Raw genomic sequence first — 22,521 nt, 5'->3', positions numbered from 1 at the left:
AATTGCTGACAAAGGGGTACTGAAGTATCCAGGATAATAATACATCTGTGAATTTCTCCTTTCAGTTCTATTAGTTTGCCTCGTGTATTCTGATATCTTTGTCCATCTCATTACTTTTACCTTAGTATTTATATTTAAGTGGGCTTCTTGTGCAAAACATATAGTCTTGCTTTTTATCCATTCTGATGATCTCTGTCTTTTAATTGGTGTACTTAGACCACTGACATTTAAAAAGACTATTGATACGGTTAGATCATATCTGCTATGTTGTAACTTTTTTCACTTGTTGCATTTGTTCTCTGTTTTTTCTTTTCTCCTTTTTTTGTTTTGGCTTCTGTTTGAGTATCCCAATTCCTCCCTCCTGCCCCTTTTGACTTTGCCGTCATTCTTTTCACTTATCCATATGCCATAAGACTCCAACACATTTTACTATTACTATTTTAAGCAAAGAGTTATATTAGATGAATTAATAACAAAAATAAAATTTTTATTTTACCTCTACTTAATCCTGCTCTGATGCTCTTGCTTTTCCATTCTTTGTGTAGATTCAAGTTTCTGACCTGCATAATTTTCCTTCTGGCTAAAGAACTTCCTTAAACATTTCTTGCAGAGTAGAAATGAATGGCATTTCTATTCAATGGCTGGCAATGAATTCCCTGGTTCTCTCTCTCTCTCTTTTTTTTTTTTTAGGGCCTATGGAGGTTCCCAGGCTAGGGGCCTAATTGGAGCTGTAGCTGCTGGCCTATGCCACAGCCACAGCAACACCAGATCCGAGCTGCATCTGCAACCTACACCACAGCTCACAGCAATGCTGGATCCTTAACCCACTGAGAAAGGCCAGGTATTGAACCTGCAACCTCATGGTTTCTAGTCGGTTCATTAACCACCAAGCTACGACGGGAACTCCTCCTTTGGTTTTTGTTTATCTGATAAAGTCTTTATTTCTCCTTAGGTTTTGAAAGACAATTTCACTGGATATGGAATTTTAGGATGGTGGGTTGTTTTTTCTTTTTTCAACACTAAATATTTCACTTTCTTCTTGCTTGCATGGTTTCTGATGAAAAATCCACTTGGATTTTTACCTTTGTTCTTCTATAGGTGAGGTGCTTTTTTTCCTTCTGGATTAAGATCTTATCTTTGTCTTTGGTTTTTTGCAGCTGGAATATGATATGTTTTGGGGGGGTGGTATTTATTCTGCTTGGCACTTTATAAGCTTTCTGGATCTGTGGTTTGATAACTATCTTTAATTTTGGAAAGTTCTTGGCCATTATTGCTTTGATATTTCTTCTATTTCATTCCATTTGTTTTGGTATTTTATTTTATTTTATTTTATTTTTACGGCAGCACCTGTGGCATATTAAAGTTCCAGATCAATGACAGATCTGAGCCACATCTATGACCTACACCGAAGCTTGTGACAACACCAGATCCTTAATCCACTGAGTGAGGCCAGAGAGTGAACCTGGACCCTCATGGGCACTAGTAGGATTCTTAACGTGCTGAGCCACAACGGGAATTCCCTCTTTTGGTATTTTAAGTACACGTGTGTTATACTTGTTGCAACTGTTCCTCAGTTCTTTGGTGTTTGAGTTTTTTTTTTCATTTATTTTCCTCTTGGCATTTCAGTTTAGGAAGTTTCTACTGACTCAATAATTCAAGCTCACTAATGCTTTCCTCAGCCACTGATGATCCCATTAAAAGCACTCATCACTTCAGTTACAGTGCTTTTTATTTTAGCCTTTCCTTTTGATTCATTTCTGGAGCTTCCATCTCTCTGCTTACATTACCCATTTATTCTTTCGTGTTGTATACTTTTTCCATGAGAGCCTATAACCCTTTGAATCATAGTTATTTTAAATTCTCTGTCTGATAATTTCAACATTTGTGTCATATTGAAGTCTGGTTCTGATGATTGCTTTGTTTCTTCAGGCTGTTTTTTAGGCATGCTTATAACTTTTTGTTGAAATCCAGACATTCTGTGTCAGGTGATAAGAAGTGAGATACACTGATCTTTAGAGAATTGAGTTACGTTAATCTGGAAAGGGGATATGTTTAATGTTTGCTGTATTCATAAGGGCTAGGGGCTTCAAATTCTTCTGTGTCCCTGTTTTTGTCTCATTTACTGACTCTGAGCTTCCCTAAGTACTCCTCCTTAGAGAGAGTTTGTGTCTTGCAGGTCTTTCAGCTTTAGTCCAGTGTTATTATTTTTGAGTCTAGTTGTAGTGGTAAGATATAGGTGAAGGATAGCACTCAATTTTTCAATTAAATTGTCATCTCTTAGGGGTCATATGTCTTGTGACTGTCACGTTTTCAGATATATCACCAGCAGCATAGCTTTTCCAACAGTATAGCTACTGTTCCTATTGATTTCCTTGAGGCTCTGACTGCTGTTGATTATGTTTCCACCATCCCAACTCCATGGCTGAGACAGAAATTCTAAAAAGGGATTCAGTGGGAGAAATTCCCTTCCCTTAGCTGGGAAAAAGGTCCAGAGACCAGGACTCTGTTATGGAGAAGGCTCTGTCATATTCCATGATTACTCTCCTCTTTCACCTGCCAGAACCATGATGGAGGTGGGCTGTTGGGGAGGGAGGAGCTCTATAAGATCTTCACTGACAGACTCTGCTAGGGTTACTGGAAGCAAAGCTCATATATTCCACCCCTCCCCGAAGTTTCTCACTCTCTCACTCACATATTAGCAATTGATAGAACAGTCACCTATACATTTTTTTTTTTTTTTTTGCCTTTTCTAGGGCCACGGGAGTGGCATACAGAGGTTCCCAGGCTAGGGGTCCAATTGGAGCTGTAGCCACTGGCCTACAGCAATGCCAGACCCAAGCCGTGTCTGCAACCTACACCAGAGCTCACGGCAATGCCAGGTCCTTAACCCATTGAGCAAGGCCAGGGATCGAACCCTCAACCTCATGGTTCCTAGTCAGATTCGTTACCCACTGCGCCACGACAGGAACTCCGAGAACAGCCATCTAAATGACTGACAGTTCATGGCTCCAGTAGATTCTGCCTCAGGTGAGCAGATCTCACTGTGATTCCCTGGATGTACCTAAATTTCCAGGTTCCAGGATGGTTGCCTGCCCTGCAACCTCAGTTCTCTTGGTAGTTCAAGAAAATTGTTGATTTTCACTCTGTCCAGTTTCTTCTTTCTGTAAGGAGTGACAACTCCAAGCTCTTTACATGTTGGCGCTGAAACTAGATGTTCCTTCGCACCTGTTGTACATAATTCTCTATCTTTCTTCAGCATCCTTGAGTCCTGGCAGGTTGGTTTACCGCCAAGTACATCCCATTCTGGCCTTCTTTAGGTTACAGACTCTTGTTGCTGCCAATTTCCTCCACATTCTGTCCTGCTCAGCTCCAAGTGTTCTATAAGCATGGGGACCTCTGCTGGAGCTGAGCAGAGCCAGTGCTCCCCAAGAGGGTACTCTGAAATCAGGTGCTCCTGAAGGAAGGCAGCCCCACAGGAGGTAGACCATGAAGGCTGGGGACCTGCTGTTCTAGTTAAGGATGCTTTTCTGGAATCTAATGAGCTGTGGAATCCTCATTTCCCCATGTGGAGAAGAGAGAAATGCTATGAGACAGATGACCCACAGACTCCAAGGCAGGCTGTTATATCTCTCAGGGCATTGTATGATAGTACTGTGACAGGTTGACAAGGAGGAATTCATATGGACTTGAGGTGAGTTATACTTATGTAACTTCAGAAGCAGAGATCTTGTTATCAGTCTCCTTGGCTCTATCCTTGCCCCATTTTCTTCTTAAACAGTACTTTTGTAGTACTTTTGTTTTTTTCCTTAACCATAGATAGATAGGGCCATCCTACGCAGACCTAGATTCATCTTTGTCTTAAAGCATTTGAATTACAGAGCAGGGATTATTTACTTTAACCCCAATTGCTCCATAGGATGTGTATCATGTTTTTACTCCTCTTAGATACTCACACTGGACAGTAAAGGAGCAACCTATTGATCTATGTGATATTTTTTGGTGCCGAGGTGTCTGAAGCATCCGGATCAATCTGATTCATTCTGCTCATGGATCACAAGAAATAGGTGCACTAGGTAACACAAAAAATTGGCTTCCTGACAGCCCCTCCAAGGGCAAATATCTCCAAACTGGGGGCAAAGGAAATTCCTTCATCTTTTCAGATAATGCTGCCTCCCACACCCTCTGTTATGGAATGTGGGCTGTCATGGTGACCAGCATGATAGGGGAGGCTGAACAATTTGCAAGGTGAAGAGTGGTTACGCAATATATACCTTTGGGGAAATTTTCCACAATACTCTCCATGATCTGAAGAGTATCAGGCCTTTTCCAAGATTCTTTTGAGTCATCTGGTCTCTCCTTTTCCCAGACTTCCCCAAGTCCCCAGCGTGGGGGAGCGGGGTTTACTAAGAAGGAAATGAAAGCATTTGTGCCAAAGCAGGGAAGGCGGAATACGAACATATGTAGGAGATAGGGGAGGCCTAGAGGATGGAAGGAGATGAATGGAGAAGGCTCAAGAGAAGACTGTGGCCACAGTGAGAGGGCGATTCCCATGGCTGGACACAGACAGGAAGTGAGACGACGTATGAGATGGGGGGGATTTGGCAAGTGATCAGTGAGAGGAAAGAACAAGACTAAGAGATAGAAAAGGAATCAAGACAGGAAAAAGGGGAGCCAAGGAAGAGATATGTAACTGTGCCTACATGTACACACACACACACACACACACACACACACACACGCACGTAGCTAAAAAGAAGGGCTGGGCCCACTGCGGTCAGTCACTGCATTGTGCAAACAGAACTATTGGCAATAATTTAGAAATCATACCTTGTTTTGTTTAAGGGCACCTTTCTCTTTCATATGAGGGCAGTCCTTTCCCGTCACCACAGCTTTGATATCTGCCACCGGCACTGCAATTCACAAGAGAAAATGAAAGTAACTACATCATGTGGAAGCTTAGATGTCAGTAAAGGAGCAGGCTCAGCACGGGTCCACTGGCACGGCTGCCACTCCCAGAAACTACGGCAGGAAGAGAAAAGAGGTGAAAAGAAGAGCGGTCAGGCAGTGTGTCCAGGACTAGACACTACGCTATATTCTTATATTCTGGTAAAAAGTATTCCTGGGGAGGAAAATTTATGTTCATAAGTAGAATCTGGTTCACTAAAACAAACACCTAAAAAAAAAAAAAAAAAAAGACCCCAAACAACAAAAAACCCCACCATAGTTGTGTTAAAACTGATGGTATTGGAGTTCCCATCGTGGCTCAGTGGTTAATGAATCGGACTAGGAACCATGAGGTGGCGGGTTCGATCCCTGGCCTTGCTCAGTGAGTTAAGGATCCGGCATTGCAGTGAGCTGTGGTGTAGGTCACAGACACGGCTCGGATCCCGCGTTGCTGTGGCTCTGGTGTAGGCTGGCAGGTACAGCTCCGATTCGACCCCTAGCCTGGGAATCTCCATATGCTGCAGGAATGGCCCTAGAAAAGGCAAAAAGACAACAAACAAACAAACAAACAAAACAAAAAAACCGATGGTATCAGAAGCAGCAGTTAATAACAGTAGTAATAGTGGTACGGCTACTGATGCTGTGGAAGACATCTGCGTGTCAGGAACAAGGCCACATGCTTCCTATAGATCCATATCGCTTGCTACCGAATCCAGGTCTCTTTAGTTTCTGAGTTTTGGATGATGGGGGAAGTACCCTATGACAAAACTTGATCTGAATTGATACCATCCTGAACACTCTCTCTCCAAATTCTTATTCTCGTTAATTCTCACAATTCTGTGAAACAGGTTTTATTGTTCCTATTTTATAGTCAATGAAACCAAACTCAACTAAATAAAGGGAATATTCCTTTCTGATAGGGAAATGGTGGCTGGTATTTATCTGGGAAATCCTAAGACTAATGCACTTAGACAGAATGATGTTATCTCTCATCTTATTCAGGACTCAGGGGAAGATAAAAGACGTGGAAAGGTTTGTGCCTTTGAAACGTTTGTTAAGGGTTCCCATCATGGCTCAGCAAAAACGAATCTGACTGGTATCCATGGGAACATAGGTTCCATCCCTGGCCTCCCTCAGTGGGTCGAAGGGATCTGGTGTTGCTGTGAGCTGTGGTGTAGATCACAGACGCGGCTTGGATCCCGAGTTGCTGGGACTGTGGTGTAGGATGGCAGCTACAGTTCTGATTCAACCCCTAGCCTGGGAGCCTCCACATGCCGCGGGTGTAGCCCTGAAAAAGAAAAGGCAGAAAAAAACAAAAAAAAAAAAACAAAAAAAACCTTTTGTTAAGATCATCTGAGAGAAAGAAGGCAGCAGGATGGTTGGGAACCTTCATTCTAAGAACTGCAGAGTCATCTGTCTCTTTCCAATTCCTAACCTTTCAGTCCCACAAGGGATTGTGAATCTAGGGGCTCACTCAGGAGCCACAGAAGCTTTGTGTCATCACTTCCTTAGACTCCCCTAATAATGAAGATAGTGAGAGATTTCATAATTAAAGTCGACCTAATTTGGGGGAGGCATTGAGTTGTGGGGGTGATATTTAGATGAAGATAAAATTATAAAATACATAGAATAGAAAATATATATATATGTGTGTATATACATACACACACACATACCCCCACACACACACCCCGTATCTTCTTAATCCATTCATCTGTTGATGGACATTTAGGTTGTTTCCGTGTCTTGGCTATTGTAAACAGTGCTGCAGTGAACACTGGGGTGCATGGATCTTTCCAAATTGTCATTTTCTCCAGATATATACCAAAGGGTGGGATTGTTGGATCACATGGACTATTTTTAGTAAAATTTAAGAGAACTACACAGCCATAAAAAGAATGAAACACCTTTTGCAGCAACATGGATGGACTTAGAGATTATCAGAGAGAGAAAGATAATTATCATATGATATTACTTATATGTGGAATGAAAAAAAAAATGGACACAAATGAACTTACATACAAAGCAGAAATACACCTACAGACATAGGAAACAAACTTACGGTTACTAAAGGGGAAAGGGGGGAGGGGCAAATTACAGGAGTTTGGGATTAACATATACACACCACTTTATAGAAAATAGATAACCAACAAGGACCTACTACATAGCACAGGGAACTATACTCAATATTTTATGATAAACTACAGGGGAAAAGAATCTGAAAAAGAATGTGTGTGTGTGTGTGTTTGTGTGTGTGTATAACTGAGTCACTTTGCTGTCTACCTGAAACTAACATGACACTGTAAATCAACTATACTTCAAAATAAAAAAAAATAAAATAAATTATATAAAATATCAAAACAATATAACAGGAAGGCTTTTTAAAAGCTAACATCTTCCAGGTACCCTAAAGTTGCTGAGAATTTTGCCCAATCCCTTGAACCCCAGAGAAGACCGGGGCAGTGATGAATTCTTCCAGAAATCTCTGCAGACACCCCTGCTTCCAGGTCCACCTAGTCTGCTTCATCATCCTATAGTCCTGGTTCTACATCTCTTTGGTAGATATGATTTGGACTAATAACTGCCTTTCCTCTCTTTGGGGGCATGTGGTAGACTAGGCTTCCCAGGAACTTTTGCAGTTATGTGGGGCCATATGATTAGCTCTGGTCATGAAATGTGAGAGGAAATGGCATATCTCTTTCTTGGCCAAGGCAGTGAAAAGTCCACGCCCACCAGCATCTCTTCCCCAGCTGCAAGCACTGATCAGGCCACATGGTCCAACCAGATGGTGCAGCTCTGAGATGGAAAAGCAGCCATCAGTCTGTGTCCTTGAGTGACTGCGTGGAGCAGTTCTTTGAAAACCCATGTCAGTTCTTTGAAAACCCAATGTAAGGGGTTAGAAATAAACTCTTATCCTGAGCCATTGAGATTTGGGGGGTTATTTGTTCCTGAAGCATACTGTCGCAATGCAGCCTCCAGTGAGTGGCATAACTCTTGATCTTGGACTCCAGTCATCCTCTGCCTGGCCATGCCGGATCAGTGTCTTCCTGGAGATAGCTCCTATGATTCCTGAACCTACCTTTGACCACAGCCACTGAGTTCAGTTCTCCTGAAATCCATTTTCATAACCAACAATCAGTTCTCAGTGGCCGACCTGGCTACCCGAGGAGGCTGGGCATTTTGTGAAGTTGGGTTTACTCTGGAGTTACTAAATCCACCACCAAAGTGAATCTGTGCTATAATTAACATGCCAACTCCAAAAACCTTCTCAAGCTTTAGATGGAGTTTGAGTCACAAAGCCTTCTGTTGTATAATATGTAACATGGTCAGCGAACCAGACAGCGTGTCTATGATACATAAATAGTAAGATGGCTTTGAAAACCCATCCTATGGAGCAGAACAAGAGTCACACTAAAGTTTGTCGTGGGAGCAGTCTTCAGAATCTCTAATGAGAAGGCTTTGGGGAGAAAAGACACTCTTCCACCGTGTTTGTGGCAGTACATATTTTATATATTTTATATGCATTGTCCCCTGTCAAGGAGACAAGCTGCTACATTACTCACAGGATTATGGCTAAAAGGAAAACACAAAATTCTAAAAATACAGCATGGCTTTTAAAGGTTGCTTTTTGCATAGTTTGTCTCTAGATGCACTGGAAGATTAGGCATCAGAAGGGCTAACACTGTCCTCTCAATACCCACCAGTGGAATCAGACTCACACCTCTTAAATCTCCACTCAAAGGAGGCAACAGAGGGCTCTTGACCACTTCAAAGCAGGGGTAGTGCTTCCATCAGGACTTTTTTTGGAGGAGCAGTATAACAAAGTGGGGTTCAGAGATAAAAAAAACCCAGTAAGGTCACTACTGGCGCCTTACCTCCCAACACTAACTCTTTGGGGCCTGGCTTCATTTCCTTCAATAATGCTTTCATCAGTTTGAGCTGAATTGAGATAACCTAATTCAACACCCCCATTTTACAGATGGGAGGCCTACATAAGAAGAAATAAATCACGCAACGTCACATAGCTAGTAAGGGACAGAGCTGGGATAACAGCTCTTGCTCCTGTTTCACAGTCCCTTACCAGGTCATAATTTTTTCCCTATGTTCGAAATGTGTCCACACTCCAAAACATGCAGAACACAGCCCCCAGAAGTGGTTATCACTTGAGACATGTTCAGGAAACTCCTCGATTGCTAATATTTGTGGAAGGAACTTTAATTGTGATTTAAAGCAAAAATGCCGTTGAAAAAGTAAACGTGGCCACCATGATAAAAATTGTTCTAGCTCTTCCTGGGAGCAAGTTGAGGCAGAAATCACCCCAGGAAATAGCTAGCAAGCCATGGGCACTTACTGTATACACAGCTCCATCGTAGAAGCTCCTGTGGGAAGAGAGGCAGGGGAGGAACAGGCTGATTCCAGTACAGTTCAATAAAGAATCTGGCCTCTACCTTGGCTGCCTAGAGTGATGGAAAGATTCCACTGGAATCACAGAGCCTGGATTTGAATTCTAGACGCACCTCCTGGCTATACCACATTGGGCTTGAGTTCTTGGAACCTCAGCTTCTTCACCCACAGTATGGAACTATAACATCCTTCATCTCATAGGGCTGCTCTGAGCATGAAGTCAGTGCTGGAGCCAAGATCATTGCTGGCTTGGAATCTAGGTGGTCCTGAGCAGGCCCTGAATTTGGAGGGCTGCATTCAGATCTTTGCTCTACTATTTACTAGATATGTGACCTTCAACAAGTTACGTAATGTTTCTGTACCTCAGTTTCCTAATGGGTAAGAGAAGGGCAATGAGGTTGTCGGGAGGATAATTTATGTAGAGCTCTTAGCAGAGTGCCTGGAATAGAGTAAGCACTCCAAAAACAGTGTTTGCAATTATTCTCATTATCAATAATCAAAATGAGTCCTCTCTGTCGACCGAGGGACCTGAATTATTTGCCAAGCTTCGATGACCCAAATCGCCCACTTTGCTTTGCTGTGCCCGCTGCTCTTCTCATCTGTTGTAATAGGCTTAATCGCCTTGTGTGAGGGAGTGAGGCCTCTCCTCCTGGCCCCTTTGATGTGGGAGAGGAGCGCTGGCCTAGATTCTTTCAAAGGGAGGCTTGGAGGGGCCCGGGGGCTGCTGGAAAGCAGGGGAGTCTGGTGTTGAGTGGAGGTGATGAGAGCCTGGAACCCTGGTGGGAGGAATGTGGGGTGAAGGGAGGTAAGGGGATGTGGACTTGCAAAGGCCACGTTTCCTGCCAAGCAAAAGGAATATGAGAAGAGAGATTTCCTAAACCTCTAGCATGAAGACAGCTAAGGAGAAGCCCTCCACCTCTATTCGCACTCTCCGATGAAGAGGATTCAATTACACTATTTGATTCATCAATACCTCAGTATTCAGCACTGATTAAGTTGAGGGGTGGAAGACAATTTTCCCCTTGGTCTCAAGAGAGAGCAATCGTACATGGCAAGAGCAATGGCACTTGAAATTAATTAAAGGAGCGTCTCATTTTTCTAGTGGAATGAAGTTTTTGACTTTTAAGGGCTCCAAGAGGATGAACTGTTTTGCTCCAGGCAGAATGCAGAACTGGAATTAAAATGCAAACCAGGTGGCAGACCTCAAAGCAGCAAACTTTAGTTTCCTAGGCTGGGGCCTTCTCATCTCAGGCATATCATAGCTTCATTTGATTTTATTACATGAATATACCCCATCCTTGGCACACATGTACATACAGATATGATCTCCTCAACACAAATACACACACACACACACACACTTTGCTATGCTCACACCTGCACAGATATGCATTCTTGGTTTATCTTGCAATGAATAAACTATTTATGGAGCAACCCTTCCAAAGTCTGAAATCCTGGATTTCAAAAGCCACAGAGGAAAGGAGCAGACAAAAGTTTCAGGGCCACTGTCAGAATGGACGGTTGCAACCCTTTCCCAGAACCAGCATCACTCAAGGCCATGACCATGGTCAAGGAGATTTGCAGCTCTGGCCTTGCTCTTCTGGCAAGGCCACCCTGGCAAGCTGGCTCTCCCTGGCATTGGCACTCTGGTTTCTAGGTCTTGGGGGTCCAGCCTTGGTGGGACTGGGGGGCATCAGCTCCTACACAAGGCTGAGGTGCTGTCTACACCTTGACCTTCTCTAGGAACAGGGCAATCAATTTCCTAAGCAGCAGGACCAGCTAGAAGAGAGCGCTGCATTTAAACCTGCAATCAATGCCAATCAAGTGCTTGGTTGAGAAGTGGATTATATCCCTAAAAATATGGGAATAAATAATACAGCCTGTGAGAGGAAGCGCCAACTCCCTGGGCCACGTGGGTTAGAAATGAATCCAGCTGTGGTTTTTCTTTCCTGTCCAGACCATTTTAAGAATAAGGCAGTGCCAGACTTCGTATAGAGCTTCTGGTGGCTTTGGCTGACAGTAACCTCTAACTCTTCATTTTGCCACCTTAGAACAGTGATTCCAAATAGCTGGCCTCAACTATACCCATACCACCCTGAATGCATCTGATCTCATCAGATCTGGGAAGCTAAGCAGGGCCGGTCCTGGTTAGTACTTGGATGGGAGACCAAAAGGCTGGACTCTGGACCATTGTGCATTTAGGAGGGAGGTTACACTAGTCAGTTTTCACCATTAATAGCAAATAGAGGAAAATGAGGACACTGCTGTGAGTTTTTCATACAGCTAATTCAATTTAGTAGAAGGGACTGTCCTTTTTCTCAAGATTAGGCTTTTTTGGTCTTTTTGTTTGTTTTTGGTAATCAAGAGTCCTTTATAAAATGAAAGGAATGTGATATTAAGTTTTAATTAGGTCTTCTTTTTTAATAGCTTTTTTTTGACTGCCCAAACTAAAAGTTGACAATCCACTAACAATTCACTTTTTTTGTTCTTTTAGAGTTTTTAATTTATTAGTAAATGCCAAATTTAGGGAATCTTTATGAATCATCAGGCCAAATCTAGCCCAACAGTTCTCACTTTGAAGGCACATCAGAATCGCTTGGAGGGTCTGTTAAGACAGAGGTTGCTGGCCCCAGCCCCAGAGGTTCAGGTTCAGCAGGTCTAGTTCAGCTGCTGATGCTGCTGCTAATGGTCCAAGGACCACACTGGGAGAACCACTGGTCTAGCCTCTCCATGGTGGGATGAGGAAGGCTTTCTGGGACCTGAAGGGAGGCTCCTGACCACAGGCAGAGGTCTGCGATGCCCTCACTTCGGGGATGCATAGACACGGCCCAGACTCCACGGCCCTGGATTTCAGATTTCTTTCTTTTCCTATTAACTGTGCTAATACCGTGGGCTGAGGAGGCAGTGCTTCCATGAAAGGAAATCAGATTACTTTCTGAACCAAATGACTACAAAGACCAGACTGTCCCATTTTTCAGCTGCTGGAAGCGAGAACCTTCCAGGCTGTCTATCTGAGATGTCAGCGCAGAGTCTGAGTGTGTCGGGAATTTGCCTCGTGGTGTATTTTCCCGTGTGATGGCCATGAGCTGCAGGGAAGACAGTCCAGATTTGGCTTCTGTGGGCCCCGAGGTGACAAGGGGGAGGGTGCTAGGACTTGGGGGTCAGGATTCTGTCTGGGACTTGCTTAAATGAAGCATGGCAGGGTCAGAGTGACTTTTAAAAGTTATTTAAAACTTAAAAGTTATTTAAAAGTATCTTTACTCTTTTCTCATCCTTTGATTTCTCTCCCTGAGAAATCCTCTGAGGCTCTAACTTTATCTCATTTCTCTTCCAAACTAATCCATTACCTTTTCATATTTTGATGTTTCTATAATACTTTCAATTGTACTCTTAATGCTGTCTGAAAAACCTGGAACCTGCTTTGGTGTTAGGCTAGCATATCACTGGCTCTTCCAAGCATACAGTTTAAAAAAGACATTGTACAGAAACAGCAAATTCATATAAATTCTCTGTATTTTGGAGAATATTTAGCAAATGAGAGAATGTCACTGAGGGTCCGTCCGCATTACTTGTTGAAGTAAGTTATCTGTAGGTGGATCTGCCGTTAGCGCTGCATTATAATCGTGGGACACACTCAACTAAGGAATAAGCCTGGTGGGGATCAAACACATAACTCACGTGAAATTATTTTGGGTCATAAAAAAAAGACAATTGACTGGAAATTTGAGGTTAGTAGATGCAAACGATTACATTTTCAATGGATAAGCAATGAAGTCCTACTGCACAGCACAGGGAACTATATCCAGTCTCTTGGGAGAGACCATGATGGAAGATAGCATAAGAAAAGGAATGTATATGTGTGTATGACTGGGTCATTTTCATTTACTTGTTTGTTTGTTTATTTACTTATTTATTTATTTATTTTTTAGGGCTATACCCACAGCATATGGAAGTTCCCAGGCCAGGGGGCAAATTGGAGCTACGGCTGCTGGCCTCCACCAGAGCCACAGCAACGCCAGATCTGAGCCATGTTTTCAACCTACACCCCAGCTCACGGCAACACAGGATCCTTAACCCACTGAGCAAGGCCAGGGATTGAAGCCACGTCTTCGTGGATAGTAGTTGGATTCGTTTCCACTGTGCCACAACGGGAATGCCCACATTTACATTTTTTAAAGTACAGTTGTTGTGCAGAACTTGGCACAACATTATAAATTCACTATACTTTAAAAAAAAAAAAAGGACAATTGACAATCAGGTTTATGTTGGTTTTGCTCCTTAACATTATGACCAGCGATGCAAAAGTGGTGTTTGAACCGTGAGTTGACATCTTTTAGGAAAGATACGTGAGCATTCCTTTTATACCCTCCCTGTTCAGACCCAGAGCCCACATCTATCAAGGTCTTGTGCTTGATGAGATGGTTTGGGCCAGAACTCACAGCATGTGACACAAGTGCAGTGGGTTTTCTCGGGTTGATGGTTTTGCTGCATGACGTTCAGGAAACAAACATGTGAGCAGAACTCAAACCTTCTACACAGGAGAGACACTTACGTTTGTCCTGCAAGGAATCGTGGGGCACTTCTCCCTGAGGACTTTCCTCCAAGTCTCCATAGTGCAGGACCTTGTGGTTTGGTGAAAGCCGACAATACCAAAATTTGTCTGCGGAAGAAACACAAATTTACAAGGTAAGCGATTCTGGTTTTCGGAAACACTGACATCCTGATTGCTCCATCACCTGGCCGGGGAGAACAAGCTCAGTCTTTGGGATGAATTCTAGAGCCCTGGCGGCCAGTCCCTTTTTGACTTTGATACTGAGTTAGTGCCTGTCCTGCTTGGCAGACATTGGGTACTGCTGGGAAAGTTATCGAATCCTTCAAGGGCAACGACAACAGGGCTTCTGAGGTGGTGCCTTCTAGAAGGTTATTTCATCAGTATCTGTAGCGACTAGGGTGGGCCTGACAAAAGTGGGGATGGAGGTGGCGAAAAAACAGCTTTCTCAGAGCTTTTCTGCTTCTTCTGCTTCCCTCTGTGAGATGTTGAGACTGAGGATATGGCTGTTTGCTGTGTCTCAGTTGCCAGATCAAACTCTTCACCCCGGAGCCTCTATGCATAAATTAATCAATGAACAAATCGTGTGTATCACTAGAAGGCTAGTGATACACACGAGGGGTGGAATTCATGAGAAAATACTCTAAATAATTCAGAAATGTATCCAAGAATGACAATATTCATAATCATCTTCTCAAAATCCAAGAGTTAGGTGCTCTTAAATAGGCATGACCAAGACCTTAGGGTCATTCGGATAAATAACTCCCTCAGTTTGACTTCCTCTGACCCCCCAAATGTAATATACAACTTTTTCAAAGAGCTTATGAGGTAGTGAGAAGGAGGTAAAGAGTAAGAAACTTACATTGTGACACCCATCTTTGAGCAGCTCTCAAGACTATGTTTTGATGCTGCCTCCTCTGGGAAGCCCTCTGTGATTACTGCAGCTCCACATTTTCCTAGTCCTCGTAGCTGCTCCAACATCTCCTTTGATGATTGATGCCACCATGTTAAATACCTTAGTATTCCCCATCATCTGCCATAGACCCTAGGTAAGCAACTTGCTCTAGTGGGTGCACTGAAAACAATCACTGACAGAGGAAGAGGACTCCAGGACATTCATCAGCCCTGAGAGGTGAAGAAGTCACTGTCTTCACAATGGCACTGCACCAATCCCTTGGCACAGTGCCTGGCATGTAGACATTGCACAGTTGGTGCTGGCTAACTTCACAAATGAGGACCCAAGGGGACTTGGTCAAGATGCTTAAGGCACAAAGCATCCACTCTGTGAATCCCTTTGTGCCATTATGCAGTTGGCAAACACAGTGACCTTGGTCAAGTCACCCCATTACTGTGTCTACAAAATACAAATTGTTTTGAAGTCACTCCGGCCAAAAAGCTCTCTATAACATTTAAGAAAAATTTTATTCCATCTACAATTGCTTTCATGGCAAAACTGCATCTGGACTACAATTCTTTTAGTAGAAAAAAGTAGTTTTAAAACTGGTAGTATAACTGCAAACCAAAAATCTGCAATGGATACACAAACAAGGAATCTCTGGAGAAGAAATATATCTCATAGTAAGTAAGTGCATAATCCACCATGAAGGGGGTCATTTGACATCATTGTTGGAAGGCTGAAGTCTTCTTAGAACTGATTTTGATTTCCTCTCCATCAAAGAATTTACAATAATTATAATTAAATAATGCAACTGTACAATTAAATAATATAGGTCTACAATGGTATTATTAATAACCATTTCTCTCCATGGTACAATGTAAAGTCTATAATGTCTTGTTTATCACATCACCTAGAATGGTGTAATGCCTTTACTGAAGAACCAATAAGATGTAACAAATTGTGAGGACATATTTATATAGTTACACTGTTTTTTAACCAATTTACACATTTTATATTTTACTTATTTTCAGAGGGTGTATAATTTTTGTTATTCTTACCAGTTAAGTTATTCTTTTTATTATGCTATATAAAATATTTAATGGTATATAGAGCTTTCTTCTTTATAAATTTTAGTTGTATAATATACACAATTTTAATATAATGCTAATTTTTAAAGAAAAATTGAAATGTAATAGATAATACTAAATAGTAAAGATGAAAGCCATACAAAATGTGATAAAGTATATAATAAATTTCCTATTTGTCTCAGCATATTTTCTATTCCACTTCTCCAGAGGGAGTCACTTAATCGGTTTCTTAAGATCCATGATATAATAATCTGTGTTAAATATATGTATTTTATTTTGTAAAAAACAAAAAACAAACCAACAAAAAAAAAAAACTGGTAGTAAAAGCCACACAATGAACAAAGAAAACACCCAACCTGGATCCACAAGAGCAAAACGCCTTTCTCATCTATAAATAGAGTTTAAGAATTCCTGAATGTAGTTACAATACGGCAATCCATACATTAAAGAAATATGAGCACTGGTGGAAACATTTGAGAGGAAAGAAAAAGTTATTTGATGGCTTGGAAAACATCTGGAATTGGTGAATTTTCAAAATTCTGTTATATATACACTCACAGGTCATTTCACAGCCATTTCGCTTAGGCGGTTTTCCATGAGGAGAACACATTTGGGACTTTGACTTAGAATTCACAGTAGGAATTGTGATTCCAAAGGAACAGGCCAAGCTTTGGCCATGAGCATCATGCTCTTGTGGGCCTTGCATGTCAGGCTATAGAGATTTCTTCCCCCAAAGGACTTTTCACTTTGTCTAAATGAACTGTGATAACCAAAAAGCCAGCTGGAAAAATATGCTAGAGTTTTCCCTCCACTGTCACCTCTGGGGTGGGACTTTGGCTAAGTGTGCAATTGAAGAACGGTGACAGAAAGCTGGGAAGAAGTCAGTGAGCCGAAGCATTTCATGCTGGTCTTACTTTGAGTACAGTCTTAGCCCGTTGTTTCTAGAAATCCCTCACTTCTCAAGCTGGGGAAACCCTAGGGATTAGCAGTTGTAACCTGAAGCCCAAGGAATCAAATCAAAGGAGAGCAGTCATCCCTGGCATATTTGGGGGATTGTTAAGAAATTTAAGTGGTACAAATAGATATAGTGTGGAGTAAAATGCACAACTTAGATTCACTGGTAACACTTCAAAGAATTTGCTGCACATATACTTTCATAGGTTGTCTGTTTAACAGGTTAACCTATTTAATAGCTGAAGCCTCGTTCTCCAATGAATACTTGCAGCGTGTCTACAATGCTCACAGCGCTCTCCTGAGTGTAGCAAAAATTAGAAGGATGAAAGGCAGATATGAGGGACAAAGCCCAGAAGCTCAAGGAGAAGGTGCTCCCTCAGTTCTCAGTGGCAACTCAGAGAAAGATGCTGGCCACCCTTGTTTCCCAGGTCTGGGAAGCAGGGACAGGGACTCAGCAGCTCTGCCAGTACCACAGGGAAAAATGGGAAGAGGGAAGGTCTATTGTGCAACATCTTCCTACATTCAGAAACTACTGGAGAACAGTGGGGTTTATCAGGGTTCCGGGAGGCAAAACAACCAGCTTCCTTGCAAGACTGTAGTCACTGCTTAGAGAAACACAAAAGGCTACCTGGAAAGCTATCATAGCAATATCAGGTGTGTAGCTGACAGATTTTCCTCCTTCCAGAGCTTAAATCCTCTTGATTTTTATGACACCACTCTCTTCTGGTTTTCCTCCTACCTCTGGCTCTCTCTTCTTGTATCCTATAGAAGTTTCTCTGTGTTTACTACCAAAATGGTACACAGCAAAAAGACCTCTGCATCTTCCATGGGAGTGATGTGTTCTGCTCCTCCTCATCAAACAGGAAGTCTTGAATGGATGATAAAATACTGAAAAAGGGGCTGAAGGGCTTGGAAAGGCTGTTTTGACTCATAAGCAAATGGGTGGATACCCAGCCAGAATCTTTCTCAGGATAAAGACTGGAGTTGCTCCCCTCCCTCTGGGAAGGTTAAGAGGCATCATAACTTGTGTGTCTATCTTGAAGGCAGAAGTGCTGTAAAGGAGAGCAGCGATGCCAGCACCCACCAGCACGGCACACCCAGCTTGCTGGATGAGACAGTTTCAGTTCCAGCCATCAGCGGCAGCTTGATTTGCAGTTTCTTTTATGGTAAGAAAAATGTGCATTTTCTTATCAAAGCCCAGCATGATGTTACAGGTTCCCCAATCTCCCTGGGCAATGAATGAGTGGATTGTGTTGCTAAAAGCAATTAGCAGAAGGCATGCAGACATTAGTAAAGATTGTGTACTAGCATTTAAAGGGAACACAGGAGTTAATATAGAGGTCTTCCAGTCAATTACAAATGTTACTACATTAATAGCCATCCTTTCATTCCCCAAACTCAAAAATGGAAAATATGGAGACAATTTTGTGCTTCACTCTTTCTCTGTGTGTAAAGGATCGGAGGGAAAAGCTGGTTTCAAAGCTCACAGCTGGGTAAGAAGGTCTCCAGGGCTGATTGAAGTTATTCCCAATGTCACATAGATCATTATGGAGCTAATAACCCCTGACAATTATAATTTTTTTGATAATACTTGATAGAACTCTCTGCAACAATGCAAACAGTCTGCACCTGCTTTATTCAATAGTAAGAAAATTTGAGTTTTATTTAATTTTAACTAAATTAAATAGCCATAGGTAGCTACATGGAACAGTGTAGCTTATTGTCTATCTTCATATCCAGGGTGGAGACAAGAGTGAGGTTGCCCAGCAGGTATTTATTTATTTATTCACTTATTTTCCTAAATTGAAGTATAGTTGATTTACAATATCGTGCTAATTTTACTTGTACAGCAAAGTAATCCAGTTATATAAATGTATGCATATATATTCTTTTTAAGATTCTATAATTCCCATTATAGGTTATTACAAGATATTTAATACAGTTCCCTGTGCTATACTGTAGGGCCTTGTTGTTTATATCTTTTATATATAATAGTATGTATATGTTAATCCAAAACTCCTAATATGTCCCGCCACTATTTTTCCCCTTTGGCAATCCCAAATTTGTTTTCTATGTCTGTGAGTCTATTTCTGTCTTGTAAATAAGTTCAGCAGGTCTTTAGGCGAGAAGGCAAGCTGAACTACACCATCGTTGAGTGTGAAATGCTGTCTATAAGGTGAGGCACAGGGCACAGCAAGAACTGAGTCCTGACTGACTCTGCCGTAGACCCAGGGAGACACCTTTGTCTGTGTGCAAAGCCCACAGTTGGCAGTTGGCTACTGGTCCTGTGTTTGGGAGACAGGTGGCCTTCACTAAAGTGAATTCTTAGGGCGTGACCATGAGGATTGTGGGTCTTCCTTAGATTAACCTAAAATATGCAAAATCTTCAGCTTGCTCAGGAGAAGGTCTCCTTTCTGCCTACGGTCAAGCCATTCCAAGTCACAAAACATGAGAGACCCCAGAAATGTTTTTAACGGGAAATCACATCTGCCTGGTGGTGAGATACAAGATTTTTCTGTTGGTCCAGTAAAGGGAGACAACAACTATAGAATACAAATCTTCCGCACTTCATTGAACATCATTCTTCAGAATGAGAGATTCTTTCCCAGGAGATTCTACTTTCACAGCAAAAGATAACTCCTGAGCCCCTAAGTCATTTTAAAGATGCTTTGGCCTAACGGATGGATGCTTTGGAGTTAGCCATCTGAGTTAGACATCTAGCTCTGACACATCAGGTATGAGTCTTGGCCAAATTATAATTATTATGATCCTTTCTTAAGTAATGCTAATAATTATATAAGAAAAACACATATAGGTTTTCCATCATGCACCTTTCACAGAGCTGGCTCTCAAATATTACTGCCTTGCTATTCTTCCAGTTAATGGTAACCCCTCTCATCCACACTACTGGTTCCTCCACCTTCTGAGAACAATGACCATCTGTTATTTTGGTCTATTGGAAAGTGCTCTTTTCCTAAAAATAAACTGGATTTTTTTGAAGATTTATATTTATTTATACCTGCCTTTTTGTAAAAATGAATTATGATCAGGTTTGATTTAATAGTGAAAGAAAATTTCAATCAGAGATAAAGACATGTCTCTTTAGATCATCTGCCCATTTTTTAATCAGGTTGTTTGTTTTTTTTGATATTGAGCTGCACAAGGTTAATCCCCTGTCTATTGCTTAATTCGCAAACATTTTCTCCCATTCTGTGGGTTGTCAGAAAAAAAAAAAAAAAAAGGCAGGTGGTCTAAATAAACATTTCTCCAAAGAGGACATACGGATGGCCAAACAAACAAACAAACAAAAAACACACATGAAAAGATGCTTGACATCACTAATAGAGAAATGCAAATCAAAATTAGTATGATGTACCACCTTACACCAGCCAGAATGGCCATCATCAGAAAGTCTACAAATAACAAATGCTGGAGAGGGTGTGGAGAAAAGGGAACCCTCTTACACTGTTGGTGGGAATGTAAATTGGTGCAACCACTATGGAAAACAGTACGGAGGCTCCCCCAAAAAACAAAAACAAAACTACCATACAATCCAGTACTCCCATTCCTGGGCATCTATCCAGTGAAAACCATAACTCAAAAAGATACATGCACCCCAGTGTTCACTGAAAGCACTATTTACAACAGCCAAGACATGGAAGCAACCTAAATGTCCATCAACAGAGGAATGGATAAAGAAGATGTGGCACATATGACGATGGAATATTAATAAGCCATAAAAAAGAATGAAATAATGCCCTTTGCAGCAACATAGATGGACCTAGAAACTATCATACTAAGTGAAGTTAGACAGTGAAAGACAAACATTTGATATCACCTATATGTGGAATCTAAACAAAAGGGATACAAATGAACTTATTTGCAGAACAGAAACAGACTCACAGACTTTGAAAAACTCATGATAGCAAAGGGGACAGGTTACAGGCGGATGGACTGGGGGTTTGGGATTGTCAAATGAACCCTGAGGTATATGGAACTATTGGCCAAGGGGACCTGCTGTATAGCACAATGAACCACACTCAGTATTCTGTGATAATCTATATGAGAAAAGAATCTGGGAGGGAATGGAGAGAATGGATATGTGTATATGTATGACTGGGTCACTTTGCTGTACAGCAGAAATTATCACTGCCTTGTAAATTAACTATACATCAATGAAATTTAAAAAGAGAGAGAGAAAGAAACAACCTGCTCCCCCAAAGGGTTCATATGGTTACTGAAATGGCCTGAACATATCTTTTGGGTCTAAGCCTTCTGAGCAAGCTGAAAGAGCAAGGCGAGGACACTGGCCTTGGCTGAAGCACAGCAGCAGGCCACCTCCTCTAGGTATACTTCTTGCTCACTATTAGGTTTCACCTTAGGTCTGTCATGTTAATGCACAGAGAAGGGATGCTGGCCAACAAAATGGTCACTGTCTTCAACAAAAAGCAAAAGTCTCATGCCATCATTTTTTGAAAAAACAAAACAAAACAAAACAAAACAAAAAAAAACCCCTGGGCTCTTAACAGGACTATTCAGTGCATTTGATCCTGAAAGATCTTAATCTCTGAAAAGTCAGGAAAATAGGAGGCAATTCCTGAGCCTGTAGAGTCTCATGAAGCAAAGAATGGCTCTAACACAGACAATTTCTGGGGTTTCATCCTGACTCTCTTGGGAAGCCCAGGGGACACGGAAGCAAGGCAACCTCATCGTGGAGGATTATGAACAAGAAGCTTCCATACTCGATGGTGAGTGTGGAAAACAGTGAAGCAGGTATGGAATGTCCACTGACACTCTACAGCCTGTGTTGAAACCTATACCTGAGTAACTAACAACTAAAACTAATACCAAATAGCATTAACGAATGTTTGACAATGTGCTCTAGATGCATGATTTTATTTAACCCTTGCAACCATTTGATGTAGGGACTGACATCATCCCCATTTGACAGGTGAAGCAACAGAAGCACTGGGAGATCTCTTAGGTTGCCCAAGGCTACCCAGCTAGCAGGAGGGGAGGCAGGGACTTGAAGGCAGCTTGGTGTGTCTCACATGATTTATTGCCTCTCTGTTCTACTGTGGTCAGAATCCCCAGAAATCCAGATTTGTTTATTTCCACATCAGACTAACCACTGCAAATGAGGCAGGCAGAATGACGGGCAAGAAGCAACTCAGGAGCCTTCCAGACAAACACGGTGCGGTAAGGAGCTCTAATTCTGCTCCTTCCCTTTCAAGTTTGGTGGGATGGGAAACTCTTCCCTATTTTCCCTTATAAAGTTAATACTTAAATCCCTTATAAAGTTAATACTTAAATCCACTCATCTATGTCTGAATCACTGGTGGACAAGTTTAGAGGGAGCGTGGCAGGTATTTGCTTGCCCTTTAACCTGGGATGGCTCATGGCTGTTCCCGTCTGAGATCTCACCTTTCTCCAAGGGATCAAAATGATTTTACACCATGTCCTCATTAATGTGTGTAAATCTAAATGGCATGTTTTGATGGAGTGATAGGAAACCAATTTCAGCACAGTCTGCCTCGAATCCCTATTTTTAAGCACACAGAGCTGATCACCAGATTTTAAATCAATTTACCAAACACCAAAAAGCCTTTCCTTTCTGCATGCAGAAGGATGATTTTATACTAAACACAGATGGTTATGCTCCCAAGGGAGTTTAACTAATACAT

At 41.8% G+C, this 22,521-nt stretch overlaps 1 protein-coding gene across 8 annotated transcripts in view; it reads right to left on the bottom strand.

Moving 5' to 3' along the window:
- Positions 1–22,521, bottom strand: part of ELMO1 (engulfment and cell motility 1) — a 555,188-nt gene that overhangs the window by 14,949 nt on the left and 517,718 nt on the right. For all 8 annotated transcript variants that reach the window (XM_021079239.2, XM_021079236.2, XM_085005792.1 and 5 more), the window contains 2 exons: positions 13,901–14,008; positions 4,828–4,910 (listed from right to left, as the gene is read on the bottom strand). In XM_021079239.2, coding sequence (XP_020934898.1) covers positions 4,828–4,910; positions 13,901–14,008 — 191 coding nt within the window. The remainder of the gene's footprint in view (positions 1–4,827; positions 4,911–13,900; positions 14,009–22,521) is intronic.

This window comes from Sus scrofa, chromosome 18, assembly GCF_054392235.1.
Source record: "Sus scrofa isolate SSC_HxYL_T2T_F1_AM1 chromosome 18, Sscrofa_HxYL_maternal_Yorkshire_Landrace_v2.0, whole genome shotgun sequence".
Lineage (NCBI taxonomy): Eukaryota > Metazoa > Chordata > Mammalia > Artiodactyla > Suidae > Sus > Sus scrofa.
Note: the sequence above shows the minus strand (reverse complement) of the source record. Positions and strands in the feature narration are given on the sequence as shown.